The 22,998-nt window shown below is 36.5% G+C and overlaps 1 protein-coding gene across 1 annotated transcript in view; it reads right to left on the bottom strand.

The window, feature by feature from the left end:
- The window catches only part of Ulk4 (unc-51 like kinase 4), a 516,944-nt gene that overhangs the window by 469,012 nt on the left and 24,934 nt on the right, over positions 1–22,998 (bottom strand). The window contains exons 7-15 of the mRNA XM_071600065.1: positions 21,102–21,203; positions 20,468–20,551; positions 15,911–15,986; positions 12,663–12,755; positions 10,207–10,322; positions 9,998–10,067; positions 9,158–9,254; positions 4,579–4,683; positions 2,288–2,348 (exon numbers count right to left, since the gene is read on the bottom strand). Coding sequence (XP_071456166.1) covers positions 2,288–2,348; positions 4,579–4,683; positions 9,158–9,254; positions 9,998–10,067; positions 10,207–10,322; positions 12,663–12,755; positions 15,911–15,986; positions 20,468–20,551; positions 21,102–21,203 — 804 coding nt within the window. The remainder of the gene's footprint in view (positions 1–2,287; positions 2,349–4,578; positions 4,684–9,157; positions 9,255–9,997; positions 10,068–10,206; positions 10,323–12,662; positions 12,756–15,910; positions 15,987–20,467; positions 20,552–21,101; positions 21,204–22,998) is intronic.

A 22,998-nucleotide genomic window follows, 5' to 3' on the forward strand; every position in this document is an offset into this window, starting at 1 on the left:
TAAGTTGACCTATATAAAGCATTAGTTGGTTTATTCAAATTTGAATACTTTATTTTGAATTTACTTCGAATCATAAATACTACATGACTATAGTAAAGAATTTTCTCCAAATTTAGCTTAACAACTTGAAGTATCATTTGTTCAGCTTCTTCAATCAAGTGAAGGTATGTAAAAGTTTCTGGTGTACACTCAAGATTAAGACATTCATTAGCTGAAAGGAAACATAACAAACATTCTTTAAGTATCTCTATTCAAACACAATCCTCATAGCAGTACACTGAGTAAGACTCCATTTCTTCATTATGGTCCCAACCCTGTGTAACCAGAAGGGCTCTGTAAATCAAAGAGACTCTGCGTCTGATAGAAGAAAAAGTTGGCGCCGATCTACATATTGTAGGGTCCGGCTCCAAATTCCTTAATAGGACACCCATAGCACAAAAGTTGATAACAAGAATCAACAAATGGGACTTACTTAAACTGAAAAGTTTTCTCTCAGCAAGAGAAACAATAAAAGAGGTAAATAGGGAGCCTACATCATGGGAACAAATTTTTACTCCTCACACTTCAGATACAGCCCTAATATCCAGAGTATACAAAGAACTCAAAAAATTAAACAATAAGAAAACAAATAACCCAATCAAAAAATGGGCCAAAGACCTGAACAGACACTTCTCAGAGGAGGACATACAATCAATCAACAAGTACATGAAAAAATGCTCACCATCTCTAGCAGTCAAAGAAATGCAAATCAAAACCACCCTAAGATACCATCTCACTCCAGTAAGATTGGCAGCCATTATGAAGTCAAACAACAAGTGCTGGAGAGGATGTGGGGAAAAGGGTACTCTTGTACATTGCTGGTGGGACTGCAAATTGGTGCGGCCAATCTGGAAAGCAGTATGGAGATTCCTGGGAAAGCTGGGAATGGAACCACCATTTGACCCAGCTATTGCCCTTCTTGGACTATTCCCTGAAGACCTTAAAAGAGCGTACTACAGGGATACTGCTACATCGATGTTCATAGCAGCACAATTCACAATTGCTAGACTGTGGAACCAACCCAGATGCCCTTCAATAGATGAATGGATAAAAAAAATGTGGCATTTATACACCATGGAGTACTACGCAGCACTAAAAAATGACAAAATCATAGAATTTGCAGGGAAATGGATGGCACTAGAGCAGATCATGCTTAGTGAAGCTAGCCAATCCCTAAAAAACAAATACCAAATGTCTTCTTTGATATAAGGAGAGCAACTAAGAACAGAGCAGGGAGGAAGAGCAGGAAGAAAAGATTAACATTAAACAGATACATGAGGTGGGATGGAAAGGGAGAGAAAGGGAAATTGCATGGTAATGGAGGGAGACCCTCATTGTTATACAAAATTACATATAAGAGGTTGTGAGGGGAATGGGAAAATAAACAAGGAGAGAAATGAATTACAGTGGATGGGGTAGTGAGAGAAGATGGGAGGGGAGGGAGGGGGGATAGTAGAGGATAGTAAAGGTAGCAGAATACAACAGTTACTAATAGGGCATTATGTAAAAATGTGGATGTGTAATCGATGTGATTCTGCAATCTGTATTTGGGGTAAAATTGGGAGTTCATAACCAACTTGAATCTATTGTATGAAATATGATATGTCAAGAGCTTTGTAATGTTTTGAACAACCAATAAAAAAATAAATTAAAAAAAATAGGATAATAACACTTATTAAAATAGACATTATCTTGGAATAAAACTTGGAGAGTTCAGTCCAGACTAACTCCAGACTAACAACACCAAAAATGTAAAATAAAGTACTAGCTGGTGTGGTAGCAATTATCTGTAGTTTTAGCTACTTGGGAAGCTGAGGCAGGAAGATCACTTGAGACTTCAAGTTCAAAAATAGCCTGGGGATAGAGCTTGGTTGGTAGAGTGCTTGCCTCAAACACCAAGGCCCTGGGTTCAATCCCCAGCACTGTGCCCCCCCCCCAAAAAAAAAAAAAAAAAAAGAAATTCTACTAGCTCTCCAAGGGAAGGGAAGGAGAAGACTCTCCATTCACTGAATAGGAAAACGCATCGACAAGAGTGCAGGACAGACAGAGCCAGCTGAGGAACATCAAAAGTTGGCAGGAATGGATTGCAGATGGTTTATGATTTGCATAACACTGCCCTGAAGACATAGCCAAATAGCAAGACAATAGAAATTTATTTATTCCTACACAAATTTTATTTGCATATAAATTTTATATTTGAATCTGAATTCAAAAGTTTGAATGTTTGATAAGCCATTTATGAGCCTACCTGAATGTGCTGGTAGATGCAATATTTTTGGATCAAATTTAACTGGCGGTTGCTTCAAAATCTGTGGTTATAAGAAAAAAATAAAAAATCTTTTAAGATGCATTTTGAGATTCTGAGACAAACGTGTCTCCCCTAAAATGTTTCCTACAAAATATAAATCAATGAGGAAAACAAATGCTGTAAAATTTATCATAAAAAAGAAAAAGAATTCAACAGTGCTATTTCAGATTAAAATATAAACAATTTATTTTTAAAAATCATTTCAACCGATATCTGCAATAAAATATACCTTCACAAAAAAGATTTGCCCTACCTTGGATTACTCTTCAACTAATTTGTCTAGGTTAGAAATGTCAGCATTTGACAAATATTTACTGGGTATCTACCAGAGTGAGAGACTATTCTAAGCACTAAGGTGGGTACAAAATAAAAGACATGATCCTATTGTCAGGAAGCCAATATTCTTGTCGGAACATGAGATAAACATTTGTTAAACTACAAATACAATACAAAATATTTAGCAAATCAAAACATGCAGGACATAATTATAAACAAAACATTTCAGAGAAATTTTTTAAATGTAATTTAGAGAACAGACCAAAAACTTCTAGGCTGATGTAGTCAGGACAGGGTTGATGAAAGAGGTGGAAGGCAGGTTGTGTTCTGGAAGGCCAAGTAGGACCTCACGTATTAGAGAAGAACCATTCCAGGCAGATGGAACAGCATAAAGAGAAAAGTGAAGAAACCACATAGCTGGATCCATGACTTCAGAACAGCTGGGGTACTCACCTTGAGGTTTTTCATTGAAAATTTCGCTATTTCTATGTTTAACTTCTCCATAACCTCTACATATAGCATTTTAAAACCCTTTACTGGTAATACTCTTTTGAGAAAAATGTATAATCTCCTGGTCTCACTTTAAATTCTAATCATGAGAAATCCTTAAACCCAAACTGAGAACATTCTACAAAATACCTAGCCAGTTACTCTTCAAAGCGCAAAAGTCATGAAAGACTGAGAAAGTATCACAAGGCCATAAAAAACAAGGACAGATCATAGGAGACATTAATAACTGTAATTCACAAACCTAGAACAGAAAAGGGGCATTAATGGCACAGTGGGAAAAAAAGCAAATAAATCTGGTAGTTGACAGCACTGTTTCAATCTTTAATTCCTGGATTTGCTATAGTACTGTGGTCCTATAAGATGACTCACACCAGGAGAAGCTGAATGCCTTTTGATACCCAAGAGCTCCACTATAATTTTGAACCTTTCCTAGATATCTAAAATTGGTCCTAAAAGTCGGGTTATAAAACCAAAGAAAAAGAACATGGTCCAATATAATCAAATAGTTTGATAGAAAGTTCACTGAGGGAAATGCTCCATTACCCATCAAATATAGTGTAATTCACAGTTACTCTGCCAGACATGTGAACTCATAAAATTAGAACAGGAAGTAAAGTGTGAAATGTGTTGGGGGGTCTGGATTAAAAAAAATAATAAAAAACAGCAGTACAAAGAAAGTAATTATTTTAAAGGTGATTATTCACACCTTAGTAACATAATATTACATCCAAAAACACATGAAGAAACAAAGCTCACTCTGGGTTAGAAGTGCACTGTGAACCATGACTCCCTACACTCTGGCTGTTGCTCCCACATCTGCTCTGCAGCTTGACAGCCTTCGAGAGAAAGGGGTCTCTGTATGACCCGCTCACCTTCAGCCTCAGCCTGGTTAGCACCACTCACTGACCCATGGCCACCTTTTAATACCTCAGCAACCAGGATATTTGGAGTGAATCAAGGACGTATGGATAGAGAAAGAAAGGGACTGAGAGCTAAGGTCTGCGGTGTAGAGGGCTGCAGCCAACCCCCACATGTCAAGACTGCAGTAACGAGGCAGAGCTGCAACATCAAAAACAGTGGAGGAGGAGGAGGAGAAGGGTTGGGGTTGTGGCTCAAGTGGTAGAGTCCTCGCTTAGCACACGTGAGGCACTGGGCTCGATCCTCAGCACTACATAAAAATAAAGATATTGTGTCCACCTAAAACTGAAAAATAAATATTTAAAAAACAAAACAAAACAGTGAGGAGAAAACTCACCACTCCAGTGAGGTAGAAGTGAAGGAGAGAGTTGCAGACCAGGTGGGAGCTGGAAAGGCAGACGTAGTCGCTCAAATGAAAGAAGCAGACAAGAGGAATAGCAAAGAATATTCTGAATGAAAACATCACCAATTCCAGCCCTCAGTGAAGCCTAAAACCCAGCCCTTGGTGGTTACACATCTTTCCGCACCTTGGGGTTGTCGATAATTGGGGTGACAATAAGATCTGAGTCTGTGTAGATTAGTGCTCTCATCTGGGATTCCAGGGCCTCCTGGCTCAGGTGTCCACTTGTCACCTGAAATAAGAATAAAAATTACACTTTGTTTCTATGACTGATAAAAAGCTTAGGAGACCTAACAAGATGCTGAGGAAGACATCATTGTGAAAGGTCTTTGGTATCAATGGATCTTAATTGCTATTCGTAGCACTGTCACATTTTCAACCAATCTTCACAAAAGTCCTGAATTGTGTGTATTATTATTCTCATTTACAGATGGAAAACACAAGGCTTGGTTTGTTCATGTCAGGGAATCCTTGCCACCAAGGCTGGTTAGGACTAGGAGATAGACCTCCTATAGTGGGATATTCTAAACTGTGAGGCAGTGAACTGGTTTTGATTACTAGCATGGCTTTATCTTTCACAAAATGCTAATTATTTGTTTTATGAATATTCAATACGAAACTAAAATTATAGTTTGGTAGCAAATCAGTATTTCAGCCCAAGGTGTTAAACATCAATATATTTAAAAACCTAAAGTAGAGTTGATAAATAAGGAAAATGGATAAGCAGATGTTCACCATCAGTTCCTCTGAGGTGTTTCTTTGTGCTCTACTTAACTAGAACTCTTATTCCCAGTGTTATGACTTAGTTTATAACATCAGGGGAAAAAGAGGATCTAGGCATTATGAACTTCAACTGAAACAAGGACTAACAAACTGAATAAAACAGAAAACCAAATCAGTGAGGAAAGAAATTATCTAAAACTAAGGGACATAGATAAAGAAACAGCTAATAAAGTTTCTAGAAACCAAGACGGGCCTTGACAACTGTAGACAAAAGATCTATAAAAACATATGAAGAATAAAGAAACATGAACTTTCAAGACAGATGGAGATGGACTGACATGGACACTTGTTAATTATGGAATCTTAAAACCTTATTTTATCTTAGACTAAAACTATAAACCTTCCAGGACTGTGAAGAATAAGTGTAGAGCATTTATAACAATACCCCACACTGCTCAAAGAGAACATTTGTAATTAATAAAGTTCTCTTTAAAAATCACACCAGCTTTAGCAGAGAAGGGGCTGGAAGAAGGCATGGAAGACCTAGGGAGATCAGTTAGGAGATTAGTTACAACAAAAGCCTGATGGAGAGGAGGGTGTCCTGGGAGCCTGGGGAGCAGGAAAGGAGTGGAGTCACCACCAGAGCCAAGGGATGGGCATCCCTGCTGACGGCCACTTGTAGGAACTGCTAGTAAGTAACTAGTCCACAGAGCAAAGAGGCTGATACTTGAAAAAAAATGTGACTAAGTTATCATTATATGTAGATGCTGTAACTGAACATTCAGGAAGCTGAAATCAACTGAAGGATTACTAGAAATAATATAAAAGTTGTTAGGTAGATCAATTAGAAAATTTATATGTAAAAATTAATTTCCTACAGGTAAACTGAATATATGCACAAATTTGTTATTACTAAGTGATCAATAACTGCAATGAGATCAAAATCATTGTATGAAAAAATTAAGTTATAACACTATTCCTTTGAAAATACACGTGTGTATCTAACTGAAATTACAAATGTTTACTCTGGGTAATGAGATTTTAGGTGATTTTTCTATTTTCTTTGTTCTCTGACATTTTTCAAGTTTTCTATAACTTTTAACTGAATGAAAAGTATCGCTTAAAAATCATAAAACACAAATAGTTATACAATATTGCTTGAATATTCAGTAAAATGATGATTCTCTACAATAACCATCTGCCACATTCAACCAAAAAAACATTATTCCATTATTTCTGGAAGAGAGTCCAGAAATAAATCTATACACATGCTGTCAACTGATCTCCCAAAAGGTGTCAACACAAGTAAAGAATCTTTCAACTAAGTGGTGGTGACATCCAAACGCAAAACAGTAAAGTTGGACTCCCCCCAACACACACACCTCCTGACATATAAGAAAATTAACTCAATGGATCAAAGATCTATATGTAAAAAAGATATTAGAAGACAGCATAAGCACAAATCTCTCTGACCCTGGAGGAGGCAATGGTTTCTTAGATGTGCTCTCTAAAGCACAAGCAATAAATACACAAAAAAGACTAATTGGACTACATCAAAATTAAAAACTTTTGTGCTTCAAAGATACCATCAAGAAAGTGAAAAGACAATCTACAGAATGGGCAAAAAGTTTACAAATCACACATCTAGAATATGTCAACAATTATGACTCAATAATAAACATAAATAACCCAATAAAAAATGATCAAAGGATTGGAATACACATTTCTCTTAAGAAGATAGATGAGTGGACAATGACCACATGAAAATATTCTCAACATCACTATCAAGAATACACAAATCAGACCACGAGAGGCTGTGCCCTGAAGGGAGTGAAAAGAGCTCAAGAAAACAAAGTTAAGTGTGCTGATCGGGAGCGACCTCTGGTCTTAAAACTAAGAAGAGACGTGAAATACAGGGCCCCTAATTTTCCAGAGAAGGAAAAAGGACAATTTAGCCAAAGTCCTAGAAGTTCAAAATTTTGGCTTCTAGTTGCATTCCGTCCTGATCCTCCTATATGGCAAAATCAGAAGGAGCTTATGGCACTGTGGTCCAGGTGGTGGAACCAGTGGGAGGGATGAAATCAAGAAAGATGTGCAGCCTCCCGGGCTCAGTGACGCATGCCCTTAATCCTAGCAATTTAGGAGGCTGAGGCAGGAAACTGCAAATTAGAGGCCAGACTCAAAAATATAAACAGGGCTGGCTGGGGATGTGGCTCAGGATTTAAGCACCCCTGGTTTCAATCCTTAGTATAAATAAATAAAATGAAAAAAAAAAAAAAAAAGACACAGATCAAAACTACAATGATACGGAATTTCACACCTACTGGGATTATTATAATCAAAAAAAAAACCAGCATAGCATTAGTCACAATAGCCAGAAGGTGGAATCACTCAAGTGTCCATTAACAAATGAAGACTAAGTAAAATGTGGTAAATGCATACAAGGGAATATTACTCACCCTTAAAAGGGAATGAAATTCTGGCTCATGCTATAACATGGATGAACCCTGAAGGCAGAGATTTGGGGGTTCACTGGGTAGAATTTGAGATAATGAAAACATTGTAGAGATGGATGGTGAGGATGATTGTACAAAAATTTGAAAATAATGCCATTTAACTGCACTTAGACATAATTAAAATAGTAAAATAAATGTAATGTATATTTTTACAACTCTTTTTTCATAGTACTGTGGGTTGAACCGAGGGCCTTGAGCATTCTAGGTAAGCACTCCATCATTGAACTACATTCCCAGCCCCTACCACATTTAAAAAAAAAACAAAAAACAGATGTTGCTGAGGATATGTAAAAATTGGAAACCTAATACACTGCTTTTGAGACTGTAAAATGGTCCAACAGTACTCTTGAAAGTCAGTTTGAAAGTTCCTCAAAAAGTTAAAACAAGGTGTTTCTATGACATAGCAATTACACTCCTCAGTATATACCCAAAAGAAATGAAAATACACACCCTCACAAAAACTGTACACAAATGTTTAGATGCATTTTTTTAAATCTTTTATACATATTGTTGTTGATGGACCTTTATTTTATTCTATTTATTTATATGCAGTGCTCAGAATCGAACCCAGTGCCTCACACATGCTAGGCAAGCGTTCTTTCACTGAGCCACAACCTCAGCCTGCTAAAAATGCACTTTTATTATAGCCAAATGATAGAAACAATTCAAGTGTCTATTAAACTGGTGAATGGGGAAAAAAAAGATGTGGTATATATACAACAGAATTTTTTTGAGAATTAAAGGGAATATAGTACTCATATTACAACTTGGACAGATCTGGGAAAATACCCTATTAATAAGTGAGGGGGAAAATAGTCATAAAAGACCACATATTGTATGATCCCATTTATATGAAATGCCAGAATAATAAGTTTAGAAAAAAGGTACATAAGTGATGTCCTAGGATAAGAGAGGGGAAGAAGTGGGGGAGGATTGCTACAGGATTTCTTCATGGGATGATGAAACAGTTCTTAAAATTCACTGGGGTAATGGTTGAATAACTACGAATACGCTTAAAGACGCTGATTTGTACCCTTGACATGGGTTACTTTTATCCCAGGTCAATTTTATCTCAATAAAGCTGCTACCAAGGGTGGTTCCTGCCTGTAAACCCAGCAATTAGGAAGGCTGAGGCAGGAGGATCCCAAGTTCACAGCCAGCCTGGGAAATCTGCAAGACCTTCTTTCAAAATAAAAATGGCTGGGGATATAGGTCCTGGTAGAGCACCCTCAGTTCAATCCTCACTACCACCCCCCACACATGCACACACAAAGCCATTACCAGAACAACAACTAAGAAGCAACAAAATGGGATATTTCCTTTAGAGTAGCTACTAGGAAAAAAAAATGATCACAGAAAATAACTATTATAATCCTTGCAATTATGAACACAGTTCAAATATCAATTTGCAATTATTTTTTTCTGAGCTTCTATATCTTATATAGAAAACATTCTGTCACTGCTCACCTTGGTCAAAGGAGAGGTCTTCTGGGGTGAGTTGTGAGTCATATCCTCACCAGGACTCAATCCCACTGCAGTGCTAGTTCTTGGAGTAGGACGAGAACTGGAAAATACACACAATTCAACATTATTCAGATTTCACAAAATTTATCTGCTGCTTAGTATTTTCTGGGGGGTGGGAGGGGGAACGCACATACCATGAAAACTGGTAGAACGTGATGGTTACATATGATCTCACCAAAATTTTAAACTCTAATTTGTGTTTATATGCTATAATTTTTGTAACTGTTATTAAAGCAATTTCTGGATAATTTATTATTTCTTTCACTTGCAGCTTCTGTGCTATAGCTTTTTGTTGTTTCTTTTTTTTTTTTTTTTAAAGCTAGAAACTTATTCATTTTATAATTTTTTAAATGTCCGCCAGTACAGGCAGGATTAACATAATAAGTCAAAGATTCTACAAAGGATGGAAAAATATTTAGCTGTATTTCAATAAAGGGCCCCTATATTCAATTCCCAGTATCACCAAAAAAAAATAAAATAGCTTGACTTCTGAAAATTTAAATTCATTTTTATTTGAAGTTAAAATACAAAATGAAAAGGCTTTGATCTTACAAATAGGAAAAGCATTTTTTAAAATTCATAGCAAAATCTAGATTCCTGGCCATCACTTAACTACAACCTTGAAAATGGAGAGTGAAGAGTGGAATCTGGAATTAATATCGGTGTTCTTCATCTCTGTGTAACATGGTTTGCCAGCAAACCATGTTACTTAAGCACTTTTTCTTAAAAGTGCTTTAAGAAAACTTATCTGTCACTGATTCCTTGTTTTGGGACTTCACATACCTAAGAAGAAATATGGATTCATTCAATTGACCCCCAACAGTATTCTTCGGCCGCAACTCAGTTGGATTTTCTAAAACAGAAAAACAAGGTATCATCCAAAAGAAATAAAAGTATCATGAGTAAAGAACAGAGATTTGAAAATAAAGCTAAGACTGAAATTAGGAAAACAGAATCCAAAGCAATATGAATGTACTGGAATGAAAGCTCACCAAGTCTGAAAGATTGGCTTAGCCTTTGGCTACCCTTCTGCCCCTTCGATTGTCCATTCTGAGGGCTCTGCAAAAACTCCTTGGAATCTTGTGGTTCTGAACACTCGATCACATTTCTGTCAATCAAGAGGAGAAAAATCAACACAAACTTATTCAAACTCTACAGTTTTATGTGTAGAGCACAAGGTTGAAAAAAGTAATTAAATTACGCATGACATTTGGAAAGTCATAGTTAGAAAAAGCAATATTTTTCACCAGATAGTTAAAATGAGCAGTTTCTATATACAAAGTGTCATACCCAGATGTCTATAACCCTTTCCCTGAAAAATGAATGGTAGCAAGCAGACTAAGATAACACTAAAGCAGTAACTAAACCCAACAATGAATTTCCCATTATTTTTCCTTTTCAGTTGCCTGGCGTGGACTTGAAGGCAGCAAGGTACAAAGAAAAGCCCTCTATCTCTGTTCCAAGGAACAGAAAAGGGAATTCCTAAGAAGGCGGCAGAGGAAATCCCCTCTTGTGTTTTCTCTTTTCCCCTTGTGTCCTACCCAGCCTCCAGGTAATACTGCAACAGCTTATTGGGGACAAAAGCAGATGCTGGCCAGTGCCTGGAATGCTAAGGAAAAAAGAGGAACCCTTGGAGAGCTAGGACCCCACGAAAATGGGGCAAATCCCTCTTACTCTGCTTCCTCCTTCCCACCTCTTAAATCCAAAGACATCCAGCAAGACATAAAAACTACAATATACCATGACTAAGGGGTCTACTCTGGAAGGACAAGACTGGCTGGATATTTGAAGACCAACTAATCTAATCCATCACAGCAAGAGCCTCAAAAAAAAAAAAAAAAAAAGCCATATGATCACATGAAATTACACAGAAAAAGCAGTGCATTACATTTAAACTGAAAAAGGGCAATTTGAAAAACCTCCAGCTAACATCGTACCTATCAGGGAAAAGACAGAATGCTTTCACCCTAACCCCAGAAACCAACCAAGGATTTCCACTTTCATCATTCCTGATTTAATCTCTCACTGGAAAAGTTCTAGCAAATGCAATAAGGTATGAAAATCCAAAAGGAAGAAATAAAACTACCATTATTTGCAGAGGACATGATTGGCTATGTAAGAAACTCGTAATTAACATAAAAATCTTTCATTGCTTGATTAGCAAACTTTTCTAAATAGATGCAAAGAAACAAAACATACTTAACAATAAGTTACATTAGTTCATTTCTTTAAGTCAGATCTAAATATCCATCCAATGTACAAAAAAGGATGCTAAGATATAGCAGAAAATTAATAGTAGCTATTATTATAGTCTTTATTTTTCAAAGTGTTTTCATTTTTCAGTCTCTCATTTCTCCCTCTACAACTCTCTGGGTAAAGTAATAACTCCACTCGTTTCAGAAATGATGAACTAAGGATCAGAGGTGCCCTAGTCTTGCTGACACTAACAAAAACCAGAGCCCACTCTGCTGATGCACCTTTCTTCTTTTCTAAAATGCCAACTCTGTGCCAGATTATAAGCAAATGGAAGGTGGAAGCTGTAACTCAAAGTTCTGTGGCTCCAGAGAGCCTAATACAATAATAAGAACATAGTTGACTGATCACAGAAATTCAAGTTTGGGAGAAATTATAAGTAGAATTCTCACTTCTCTGCACAGTATATTAAATCTGCCAAGATTAAAAATAAGCAGACAATCCTTCACCAGCAAATGAGTTGGGGATGGGAGAAGCTAGTCAAGTAAGACTTTCTCCCTATTCAGCTACTTTTCACACATTGCTCTTTTACAAACACCTCAATTGCTAAGTGTCCAAGACTAAGAGGATTTTATAATAAACATGAAGTACATTAGGCAGGATGAGCTAGGTGATGCAATGGTTATATCCAAACATCAAATCTGGGTGCCTTAGAATCTCACTACTTTGCATCTCACTCATGTGCAGTCATTGAAGATTGGCAGGAATGCCAAGTGTATCACTATTACTCAAGAGCCAGGCTGACAGAAACTTCATGTTGACGTTTTCCTTCCAGATTACACCAGCAGAAAGAAGAAACGCGGCCAATCACACACTAGTTCTTGAAGTTTCTATACAGAAGTAACATCACTTCTGCTCACATCAGCCAAATCAAGTCATATGACCACACCTAACTTAAAAGGGGAAATGGCTTTCTACCATGTACTTGGAAGGCAGGAAGCCAGGTATGTTGGGCGAGCAGGACTGATAACCATTATAATACATCACTGATTGAAATAAAAAATAAAACTGAAAATGAGCAAAGTCAAGAACACAAAAATATGACTAAACTCATTAGCAACCCTAAATTATACAAATGCTGTATTTTCTCTATGAAAGCACAAAAATTCAGGTCACTGATGTTGCATCATTAGAACAGTAAGGGGCACATATGTTCAATAACTACACTCCAAGCACAAAGATAAGTTTACACTACCTGAAGCTGAAACCCTCCATGTTGGATTCCTGGTCTTCTCTAGTGAAAGCATTCTTCCAAAATGAATGCTGCAGTAGTCCTGTCCAAGTTAATCTTGATAAAACAAATATTAAAACTCCATTTTAGCATGATTTACCACAGAGAATTCCCAGGGCATTTCCCAATTATATATAACATCAGATTTTATAATTTGTAAAATCATACAAATGTACCTTTAAAATTGCTTTATAGTTTACCGTTTCATTTCAGAACTCAATTAACCTCTTAGACAACAAAGTCAGAAGAAATATTTCAGAAGCTTTAAGTGGTACATAATGAAACTAGGAATTACAAGTCTCAGGTTTCACATTACATTGAGCTGGATGAAAATATTTCAGGTGTCCCAACCAGTCTAGAAAGGGAGTCAAACAATTTGCGATTTTAAAGTAAATATGTCAGATATTATCCATCTATAATTCTGTCACCCATTATATCCCAAGAGCAGCAAGATTATTTTAGTTATCCTGCTAGTTGGGGAATTTAACCTTTCCTATTCAGAAATAGGAATATCTGTTTCTTAACTATATACAGCTACACCCCTAATCAGGAGACAAAATCATATCTAGCTTGTTCACTTACACTAAAGTGACTTTAGGCTCATCTAAAACCCAGATTCAATTTTGAAGAATCAAATGTTACTACTGATTTAAATTCACTAGATGGAGAAAAGTTAAGCCTGACTGAAAATTAAAAACAAAGAATTTTTTAAATTTTAAAATTTTTCAAAATATCAATTTAAATAAAAATCACTTTGATTAAAAGTAAAAAATTTCAAAAGAATTTGCAACTAAATATAATAATATCCTTTTACACAAAGTGTCCTTTTTTAAATATTTATTTTTTAGTTGTAGTTGGACACAATACCTTTGGTTTATTTATTTTTATGTGGTGCTGAGGATCGAACTCAGGGCATTGCACATGCTAGGCAAGCTCTCTACCACTGAGCCACAACCCCAGCCCCAGGGCATTGCACATGCTAGGCTAGCTCTCTACCACTGAGCCACAACCCCAATCCCAACCCCAAGGTCTATACATGATTAGTACACATTTTTTTCCATGCAAAGGGTACTTCTAATTTACTAGAGAAATAAAAATGGTCAATAAAGGAAAATTGATTTTTTTTAATCCATCAGATTGGCAAACACTTAAAAACTTAAGCAAGCCTACTGTAGATGAAGCCAAGGAGCTTGCTAACATACGCTGGCAGCGGAAATGTAGCAAGTGTACCAAACTGATCCCAGCCTGCGCAATCCTGCTTTGAGAAATTTATACAAAGATCATTGCCCAAGTGGACACTCTCAAAAAACCCAGAGGGATATCTAGTCCAGTTATTATAATATTCTAAATCAAGAAGCACTCTAAATGTCTATTTTTATTATATATTATTGCACCTACATTCTTCAGCCACTTTAAATGACTAAGCAGATATATATTTATTAATATGGGGAAAAAGATTCCATAATATACCATGAGAGAAAATAGTTGGTTATGGAGTAGTATTGTTTAAGCAAAAAGAGTATACAAGAAAAATTATATAATATAAATGTAGGCATTTGCAGATATACCATCCTAAATATAGCTGTCCCCCAGTGTCTTTGGGGGATTGATTCTGGGATCATCCCACCAACATATCCCCAAAATGCAAGGATACTCAAATTTCTTATGAAATGACATATTTGCATACCACCTTCACACATCCCCTTCTATACTTTAAATCCTCTCTAGGTTACTTATCATACCAAACATAATATAAATGTCATGTACCTATAGTTATACTGTATTATTTAGGAGCTACTCACAAGAACAAGGTCTATACATGATTAGTACACAATTTTTTCCCCCCAGTACTGGGGATTGAACCGAGGATGCTCAACCACTGAGCCACATTCACAGCCCTTTGTTATACATTATTTAGAGTTGTTTAGGGCCTCCCTAAGTTGTTAAGACTGGCTTTGAACTTGCAATCATCCTGCCTCAGCCTCCTGAGCCACTGGGATTACAGGCATGTGCCATGGTGCCCAGCTAATACATATTTTAAAATTAATATTTTCAATTTGCATCTGATTGGATCTATAGATTCAGAACCTACAGATACAGAGCACTGAGTATAAATCATCTATATTTATATCCTATCAAAAAATGCCTGAGGGCTGGGGTTGTGGCTCAGTGGTAGAGCACTTGCCTGGCACGTGCAAGGGCCTGGGTTCGATCCTCAGCACCACATAAAAATAAATTTAAAAAATAAAGGTACAATACACACACAAAAAAAAAATGCCTGAAAAGTTAGCCACCAAAATAACACCAATCCTAAAGTATTCTAATATAAGCAAAAGAGGTTTAGTCCTACAGCTTATAGAAGCATTTGCATCTCCTTCTACAGTGTTTTTCATATATTTGATAGAAGTAGGGAATTATTTTACATGCTATACTAAACATTCCCCATTTTATACCCAGAAAGAGAGCGCCCAGATACTTAACTAAACCCTCCCCCTAACCTCCACCTATCAAGTGGCAGAACCAGAAAAGCAGTTGCTCTTGGGCTGGGGATGTAGCTCAGTGGTACAGCACTTACCTAGCACACACAAGGCCCTGGGATCCCTGGGCTCCATGCCCCCACACACACTTTCAAACTAAGGAGACTCCCCAGCCTCCCCGACCTAGTACTATAACAATTTCTAACTTCTTGACCATCACTGAAACTCCAAAAATTCATCATATGCCTATTATCCTTTTCAGTGCTATCTTCATTATGACAGGATTATTATAAAAGACATCACATTGAAATGTCACTTAGAATTAACTCTCTTGACAGAATCATTCCTAGTTCTATAGTCTATAACACTTTCAGCCACCTACAATGGAAAGGAGTGTACTCCTTGGGTCTGGGAGTCATAAGAAAATAATGTGTCAACTTACTAGGCAATTTTTTTTTTTAAACATGATGCTGGTGATGGAACACAGGGCCTCCTGCATGCTAGGCCCTGGAGCTACACCCCTACACTGGCAACTATTTAATTCATGAAAAGAGGAACTGACTAGAAATAACTCATGATTAAAAACTCCTATAAAGTGAGAAAACACAATCCAAAGTCAGACTTCTTAAAAACAAAGTAATTTGAATAGTTATTTAAATATTAAGAACAACACTATTTTAAAAGTATGTCAGAAAAAAAGATTATACAATTATTCACGTTAAAAACTGTTCATACCTTTTCTGAGGGTCTTTTTGAAGTAACCCATTAAGCAAATTAATAAAATCTGAAGATGCTTTAGGAAGTGAAGAATCTGTAAGCAAATTTCCAAAAAGAAAAAGTGAAAAGTAATGAATAATAACATTTTAAGCCTATATCATAATATTTAAAATAATACTAATTTAAGCCTACAAAGTACTTTTAAGAGAACAATTACAGCCTCCATTTAATGGGGCAGGACAGGGGAGGTGCACAGCACAAAGGTACCGAACTTCTAGATCACAGGAAATAATGAATCTCAAAAACTAAGTCTTACCTAACCTTTAAACTTCCTTTTTACCAACAAACAATCTCAATAAAAGTCACCAACCTTACACTGATGCTTCTGCCTTCTGCAATTGGTTAAGCCTTATTCTCAGAAGGACTCCTATCCTGACTAACCTTGCTTTACAAATCCACTATCATTAAACTACTTGTAATAACTTCTTTATTTTGAAGTTCGTTAACAGGGAAATAATTAACATTGCAAGTTTATAAAACCAGCCAACTTCATTAATCTCATAATTTTGTCTTTTTAGTTAGATGGGCATTAAATTATGGACAATTCATCAGTTTAAGGTAAAAAGAAATTACCTAAGACAATAGCCAAACACCCCTGAGACAAGGCAATCAATTCAGATGGTACCACTGTGCACTGTGGCCCAAGTTTGATGAAGATCACCTAAATAATTAAGCTTGGGCCACCTGTGATATTGTGACCTGACCCCTAACACTTTTTCAGATTTCTCTTCCCCACATGAAAACCTGTAACTTTTACCAGAAAATACTTATTAAAAAAATTTCATCTTCTAAGAAAAATTTTTAATTGACTTTAAAAAAAAAATAAATGATAGCAGAATGCATTACAATTCTTATTACATGTATACAGCCAAATTTTCCATATCTCTGGTTGTATATAAAGTATGTTGACACAAATTTGTGTCTTCATACATGTACTTTGGATAATGACGTCCATCACATTCCACCATCCTTGCTAATCCCCTGCCCTCTTCCTTTCCCTCTTACTCCGAAGGCTGACTCATAGTGGGGTAGGGAAGGAGAGCATGGGAGGAAAGATTAATTCTAGAAAGATTATTTTCAAGGCATCAAGTATCCCTTGAAGATGCTGGTAGGATTTCCCCTTCTTCTACTGTTTTCTCTTTGCTTTCCACTATACAAAGTCTAATCTGGGATAGAAAAGATCCATTCTTTATAGGACATATCAGGGCACATACAGGATTGCCTGGAGCCCTTAGTTTGGGCAATGATTTAGCAGATAAAACTACACATGACATACATATTTTCTCTACATTAGAAGCAGCTACAAATTTTCATAAAAAGTTCCATGTCAATGCTAATACTTTACAAAAGCATTTTAAAATAACTAAGGAACAAGCTAGACAAATAATAAAACAATGTCAAAATTGTGTAACCTTTTTACCACAAGTTAATCTTGGAATCCATCCTAGAGGACTGATACCTAACCATATTTGGCAGATGGACGTCACACACTTGCCAGAATTTGGAAAATTAAAATATTTGCATGTTACAGTTGATACTACTTCTGGATTTTTGGGCTCCCTTCATGCCAGAGAAAAAACTAAAGATATTATAGCTCATTGCTTACAAAATTTTGCCACTGTGGGCGTTCCAAAACAGTTAAAAACAGATAATGCCCCTGGTTATACTTTACCTCTTTTAAACAATTTTGCTCATCATTTGGCATTACTCATATAACAGGAATCCCATACAATCCACAGGGACAAGGCATAGTTGAAAGAGCTCATCAAACTATTAAAATGTACTTATTAAAGCAAAAAGAGGGAATTTGGAAGGGGTATATATTCCCCAAAGATAAACTTAAAATAACACTTTTTACTCTAAACTTTTTAAATTTGGATTCATCAGGGCTTAGTGCTGCGGAAAGGCATGTGTGTCCAAAAAATGTACATAAGCCCAAGGTACTTTGGAAGGATATTATAACAGGACAATGGAAAGGTCCTGACCCAGTAATTGTCTGGAGTTGGGGGTCTGTTTGTGTGTTTCCACAGGGAGAACAGCAGCCAATTTGGATTCCAGAGAGATTAACTAAAGTCCTGATCCAGTGATTGTCTGGAGTCGGGGGTCTGTTTGTGTGCTTCCACAGGGAGAACAGCAGCCGATTTGGATTCCAGAAAGATTAACTAAAGCGATTTCTACAGACCAAAAAGAAGATGATTTGGCTCAAATCCATAACAGTTGATATCCAAAACTCCAGTTTGGCTATCCTTACATCTGCGACAGAACCAGGATGCTTTTTTCAATATCTATTTTATTATTACCCTTTCCCACATCATGAAGTTCTATTTTGTTTTTTGAGCTCATACAGACCTAGGTTAATGTTTTGCTGATCAGTTCTTTTTTTTGACTATAGAGTTTTTAAACATTGCAATGGAGATTTCACCTGTAAAAAGTTATAAGGCCTTTACTATTATGTGTTGTGTGCACACTTGTGTTTTATGTTGTATGTACGTATGTCCATATATCATATGAGCGCTCATGAAAAAATGGATCCAAATTTTTTTATTCACGTGATTTAAATGATTTAATTTAAATTGGGTAAACAGCTGTTGAGGATTGTTTTAATATGTGAACAAAAAAGGAGGTTAACAGATCTGTTCGTTTACTTTCACCTTTCCTTTTCATTATATTTAATAATTCTGTTCAAGATAATGTAAATTGTTCAGAAAATTGTTTTCTTTTAGTGCCTTCTGGAATGTTACATAATTTTTTTCTTTAGCCATTATTGCCAGAATTCCTATCTTCATCCCAGTGCCGGTGAAGACAAAGATAAAACCAATCTACAGCTTCTGCAATAGCCATCACTGAACTGCTTGCAGAACTTGCCTGGACTATGTATCACTTGTATGCATTGTGAACTCACTTGTATGCATTGTGAACTACCTGTTGGTGCAGCGACTTGTGGTAGTGTTGGGGTATTTTTGCTGATGGCGTCATTGGTGGTACAATTTTTCCAAAAGGAGCCGTCAATTGGCTTGGTGTATCCTCCTCCCTTCTGCTTGTGATGGTCATTCAGCTAAAATTTGGGGGCCAACAGAGGTGAGGCAAAGAACCTCACCCCCCCCACACTGGTACAAAGACCTATCCACAGGTGTGGCTGTATGCTGGACCGGTAGTCAATGACGGGTAAGATCCAATTGCAATGGTATCAACCTAAGACAGGAGGCTGACGCCTTGAGGTCAGCTCATCCGACGACCGGGTAAGGACCAAATGTAGTATTGGACAACCTAAGGCAGGCACGGTCCCTAAGCCACATGCTTGTTGTTTAAACAGAGAGGGGGAGATGTTGAGAGCCACAGCCGAAAGGGGCCCCAGCAAACTTCCAGCTGCCAGCTGATGATTGGCTCACGGGGGCCCCAGCAAACTTCTAGCTGCCAACTGATTGGCTCCTCTGCGGTGATGCTCATTGGGCTGTTTCCCTGCCCTTTCAGACCACGGAGCTGCTCATTGGGGGACTTTTTTTTGGCTCCGCCCACGTGACCCAGCCAATCGGCCTCAAGAGCAGGAGAAGTGGGGGAGGTGGAGAGGCTTGTGGGAAGCCAGTGGTGGCAGTTGGGCTCTGAGGGTTTTTCCTGAGGAGCTGTGTGGTGTGGTGTTTGTGTTCTAAAAATAAAGTTCGTTTCTTTTGACAAGTGGCTTCTGAATTGTGCCCAGCCAGAGTGCGGCAATCAAGATTTTTCATTTTTTCCACCTAATTCTAGAAATATCAAAAGTATTCTGCATTTCTATTTACTCCATTCATTGCTTCGGAAATTTTTTTCTTTTAAATATTCAACAAATATTTGTGGAATCCTATATTCAAATGTGTCTTAAGATTAACTTATTTAATAATGTTTTATTTTTCATTTCTTAAAATGTATGGTAGATTGTTATGTCAGCCACAATTTGTATAATTAAAGTTCCAACTTTTTTTTTTTTTTTAAGAGAATTTTTTTTAATATTTATTTTTAGTTTTCGGTGGACACATCTTTTTTATGTGGTTCTGAGGATCGAACCCAGTGCCCCACGCGTGCCAGGTGAGCACGTTACCGCTTGAGCCACATCGCCAGCCCAAGATCCAACATTTTTTAAATAGAACAATATCTAAATTTTAAAGATTTTTAAAATTTCTCAGGATAGCATTACTATTCATCCAGCTAAGGACAGATAATCACCTGATGTGTTCTACACAACACAGAAATAATCATATGAGACATGAATACAAAAAAAAATAAGTATTACAGTCAAGAAACATGTATGATGATTGAGTCTTAAATCTTTAAATCTGTTTTCTTATAAGAGAACAAAATTCATGTTTTTAAATCAAACAGTATTACTTTCTTTTCGATTTAAATATCAAAAAATGGCAAAGAAAAAATTATGAACTTGGGATTACTTGTAAAGTACTTTTGAAGTTTATGTATCAGTAAAGCAGATTTGGGGAAAGGTATACTCAGTATAAGGTATAAATTAACTGTACTTTTTTGAAATCTTACCTTTTGGAATAGGTGGTAAAGGATCTTCATATAAAATCTTTTCAATTAATTCTGAAACACTTTCTGAGAAGAATGGAGGTTTTCCTGAAATCACATAAACTTGCAAAATTAAACAGTTTGCTATCACCAATTCTAAACTTATCTCAACTACAAATACTTTAGAAATATACAATTTATAGAGAAAAACAAGTACTACTCTGTGGATACCTAATATGTACATCAAGCACATGGTATCTTTTTATACTTCTAATTCAAAATTTATTATTCTAACCAACATATAAAATCACTTATAGATCACTACCATGATCCAAGGGTTTCATGGGCTACTCAACAGATCTTAATTCTGTCACAAGGCACCTTTACAAGAATTTCTACTAACAATCAGTTTTTAATAGACACATTTTGATATTCCAGATTATTATCATGAACAATTTACCTACATGTCAAAAAAATTCTAAAACCTATATACACCTAGGTATCAAGCAATTCAGCCAAAACGGGTATATACAAAAACAATAAAACCAGCTTTTTTATATCTTATAGGTAAAATATTTGCAAACTACAGAATTAACCTGCTTTTTATTTATTTATTGTAGTCCAACCTTGATTTTATATTAAACCAGAAAGTAATCACCTGAAAACATTTCATAAAGCAGGCAGCCCAAAGACCAGAGATCACTGGTGACAGAGAAGTCAGTACCCCTCATAACCTCTGGTGCTGTATAGATAGGAGATCCTAAAAACAAAGTATAAAGAACAACTCCATTAGGCATTTGTATTATACCCACTCAACCTGGGAGAGATCTAGTGAGATGGTAGAAGACAGGAAGAAAACATACATGAATAAAAACTTCATGTGTATTTCACCTTTTTAAAATGTTTAATTTTTTTCAATAGTCTAGGCAGTTTTGTTTGTTTTTTAATTTTTTAGTTATCAGGGCTGGGGTTGTGGCTCAGGGGTAGAGCGCTCGCCTACCACGGGCAAGGCCCTAGGTTCAATCCTCAGCACCACATAAAAATAAATAAATTAATTAAAGATATTGTATCCAACTACAACTAAAAAATATTGTTTTTAAGTAATAGCTGAACACAATACCTTTATATTTTATTTACTTTTATGTGGTGCTGAGGATTGAACCTAGTACCTCCTTCACACGTGGTAGGCAAGCATTCTACCACTGAGCTACAACTGCAGCCCCATGTTTGTTGAGATTACATTTTGCAAAGGATATATATATAAAGATTTTGAAAATTCACCTAAGTGAGAGGCATGGAACTTTCAGTTTCTTATACATACATACTCTTTTTAATAATTTATATAGTCAAAAGAAAAAAAAACCTTCATTATACCATTATAATTAAAAAAGGTTGTTGGACAGTCTTCATAACCCCAAATCCTACTGGCTTAACAATGAAGGTACTTGTTAAAATCCTTGTCCATCACAAGTCAACTGAGGGACTCTGATCCTCATTGTCAAAAACCCAGGCTGATGGAGGCTCCATCTCAACCCATGTATCCTCAGTTTCGGAGGCAGGGTAAAAGAATTAGCAAATTACACACTGGCTCTTAAAATTCCCACCTCCAAGTGATTCGGCTGGCTTCTGCTCAAACCTTAATGGCTTTGGCTGGGGAGAAGATGCAGTCCTACCACATATTCAGGAGAATGGGAAATATTTGATGAGTGGCACTTACGTGTATAATATATACTTTATACAAGTTTAGCATTACACAGAAACACCACAATAGAGCCTGAAAGTTCCTTTATTCACTGATGAGAGATGTTACAGGGGTATTCACAATCCCACAAGTCACACCAATATCCATGGCCCTCTTCTCTACCTGGTGCATATTCTATCCACTCCACCTCCCAACCCCCAGTGAGAATGTTCTCCCCATGAAGTAATCATCAATTATTCAGAAACAAAATTCTACTCAGGTAAGCCTTCCAGCACATTTTACCTCCACGGCTTACTATAGCCACAACATCAGCCTTATGTGTTCCTAAGTGTGGTTTTACAGCTCTCCCATGGAATTTTCTTGGTATGCTATCACATTTCATACACAAATTCCTTCAACAAATATTATGAAGGACCTATTTGCCCACCCTAGATGCTGAGGAAACAAAGATAAATCGGACCCTTGGGACACCCAGGTACCCTGCACAGCACTTAATAGGTGCTTCATTAATATTTGTTAAATGTGAATGACTGTATATCTTTTGCCACTAGAAATCTAAGTTCAGTGAGCACCAAGGTTTTTACCTGTTTATTCACATCCATATTCCTAGGACCTAGAACACGTCTAAATGTCAAATTAATAAACATGAAATTATCAAAGATTTTAACAAATAAAAGAATATGAAGTCCCTACATTCATGATCAAACAGGTAAAATAAATAAATGTGTGTGTGTGTGTGTGTGTGTGTGTGTGTGTGTGTATGGATATATATGGATAAATTCAATGATAAACTATATAGAATACTATCAAAGGAAATAACCAATACTTAAATACTTGGTCCAGTAAAATCCTA

This window comes from Marmota flaviventris, chromosome 1 (assembly GCF_047511675.1).
Source record: "Marmota flaviventris isolate mMarFla1 chromosome 1, mMarFla1.hap1, whole genome shotgun sequence".
Classification (NCBI taxonomy): domain Eukaryota; kingdom Metazoa; phylum Chordata; class Mammalia; order Rodentia; family Sciuridae; genus Marmota; species Marmota flaviventris.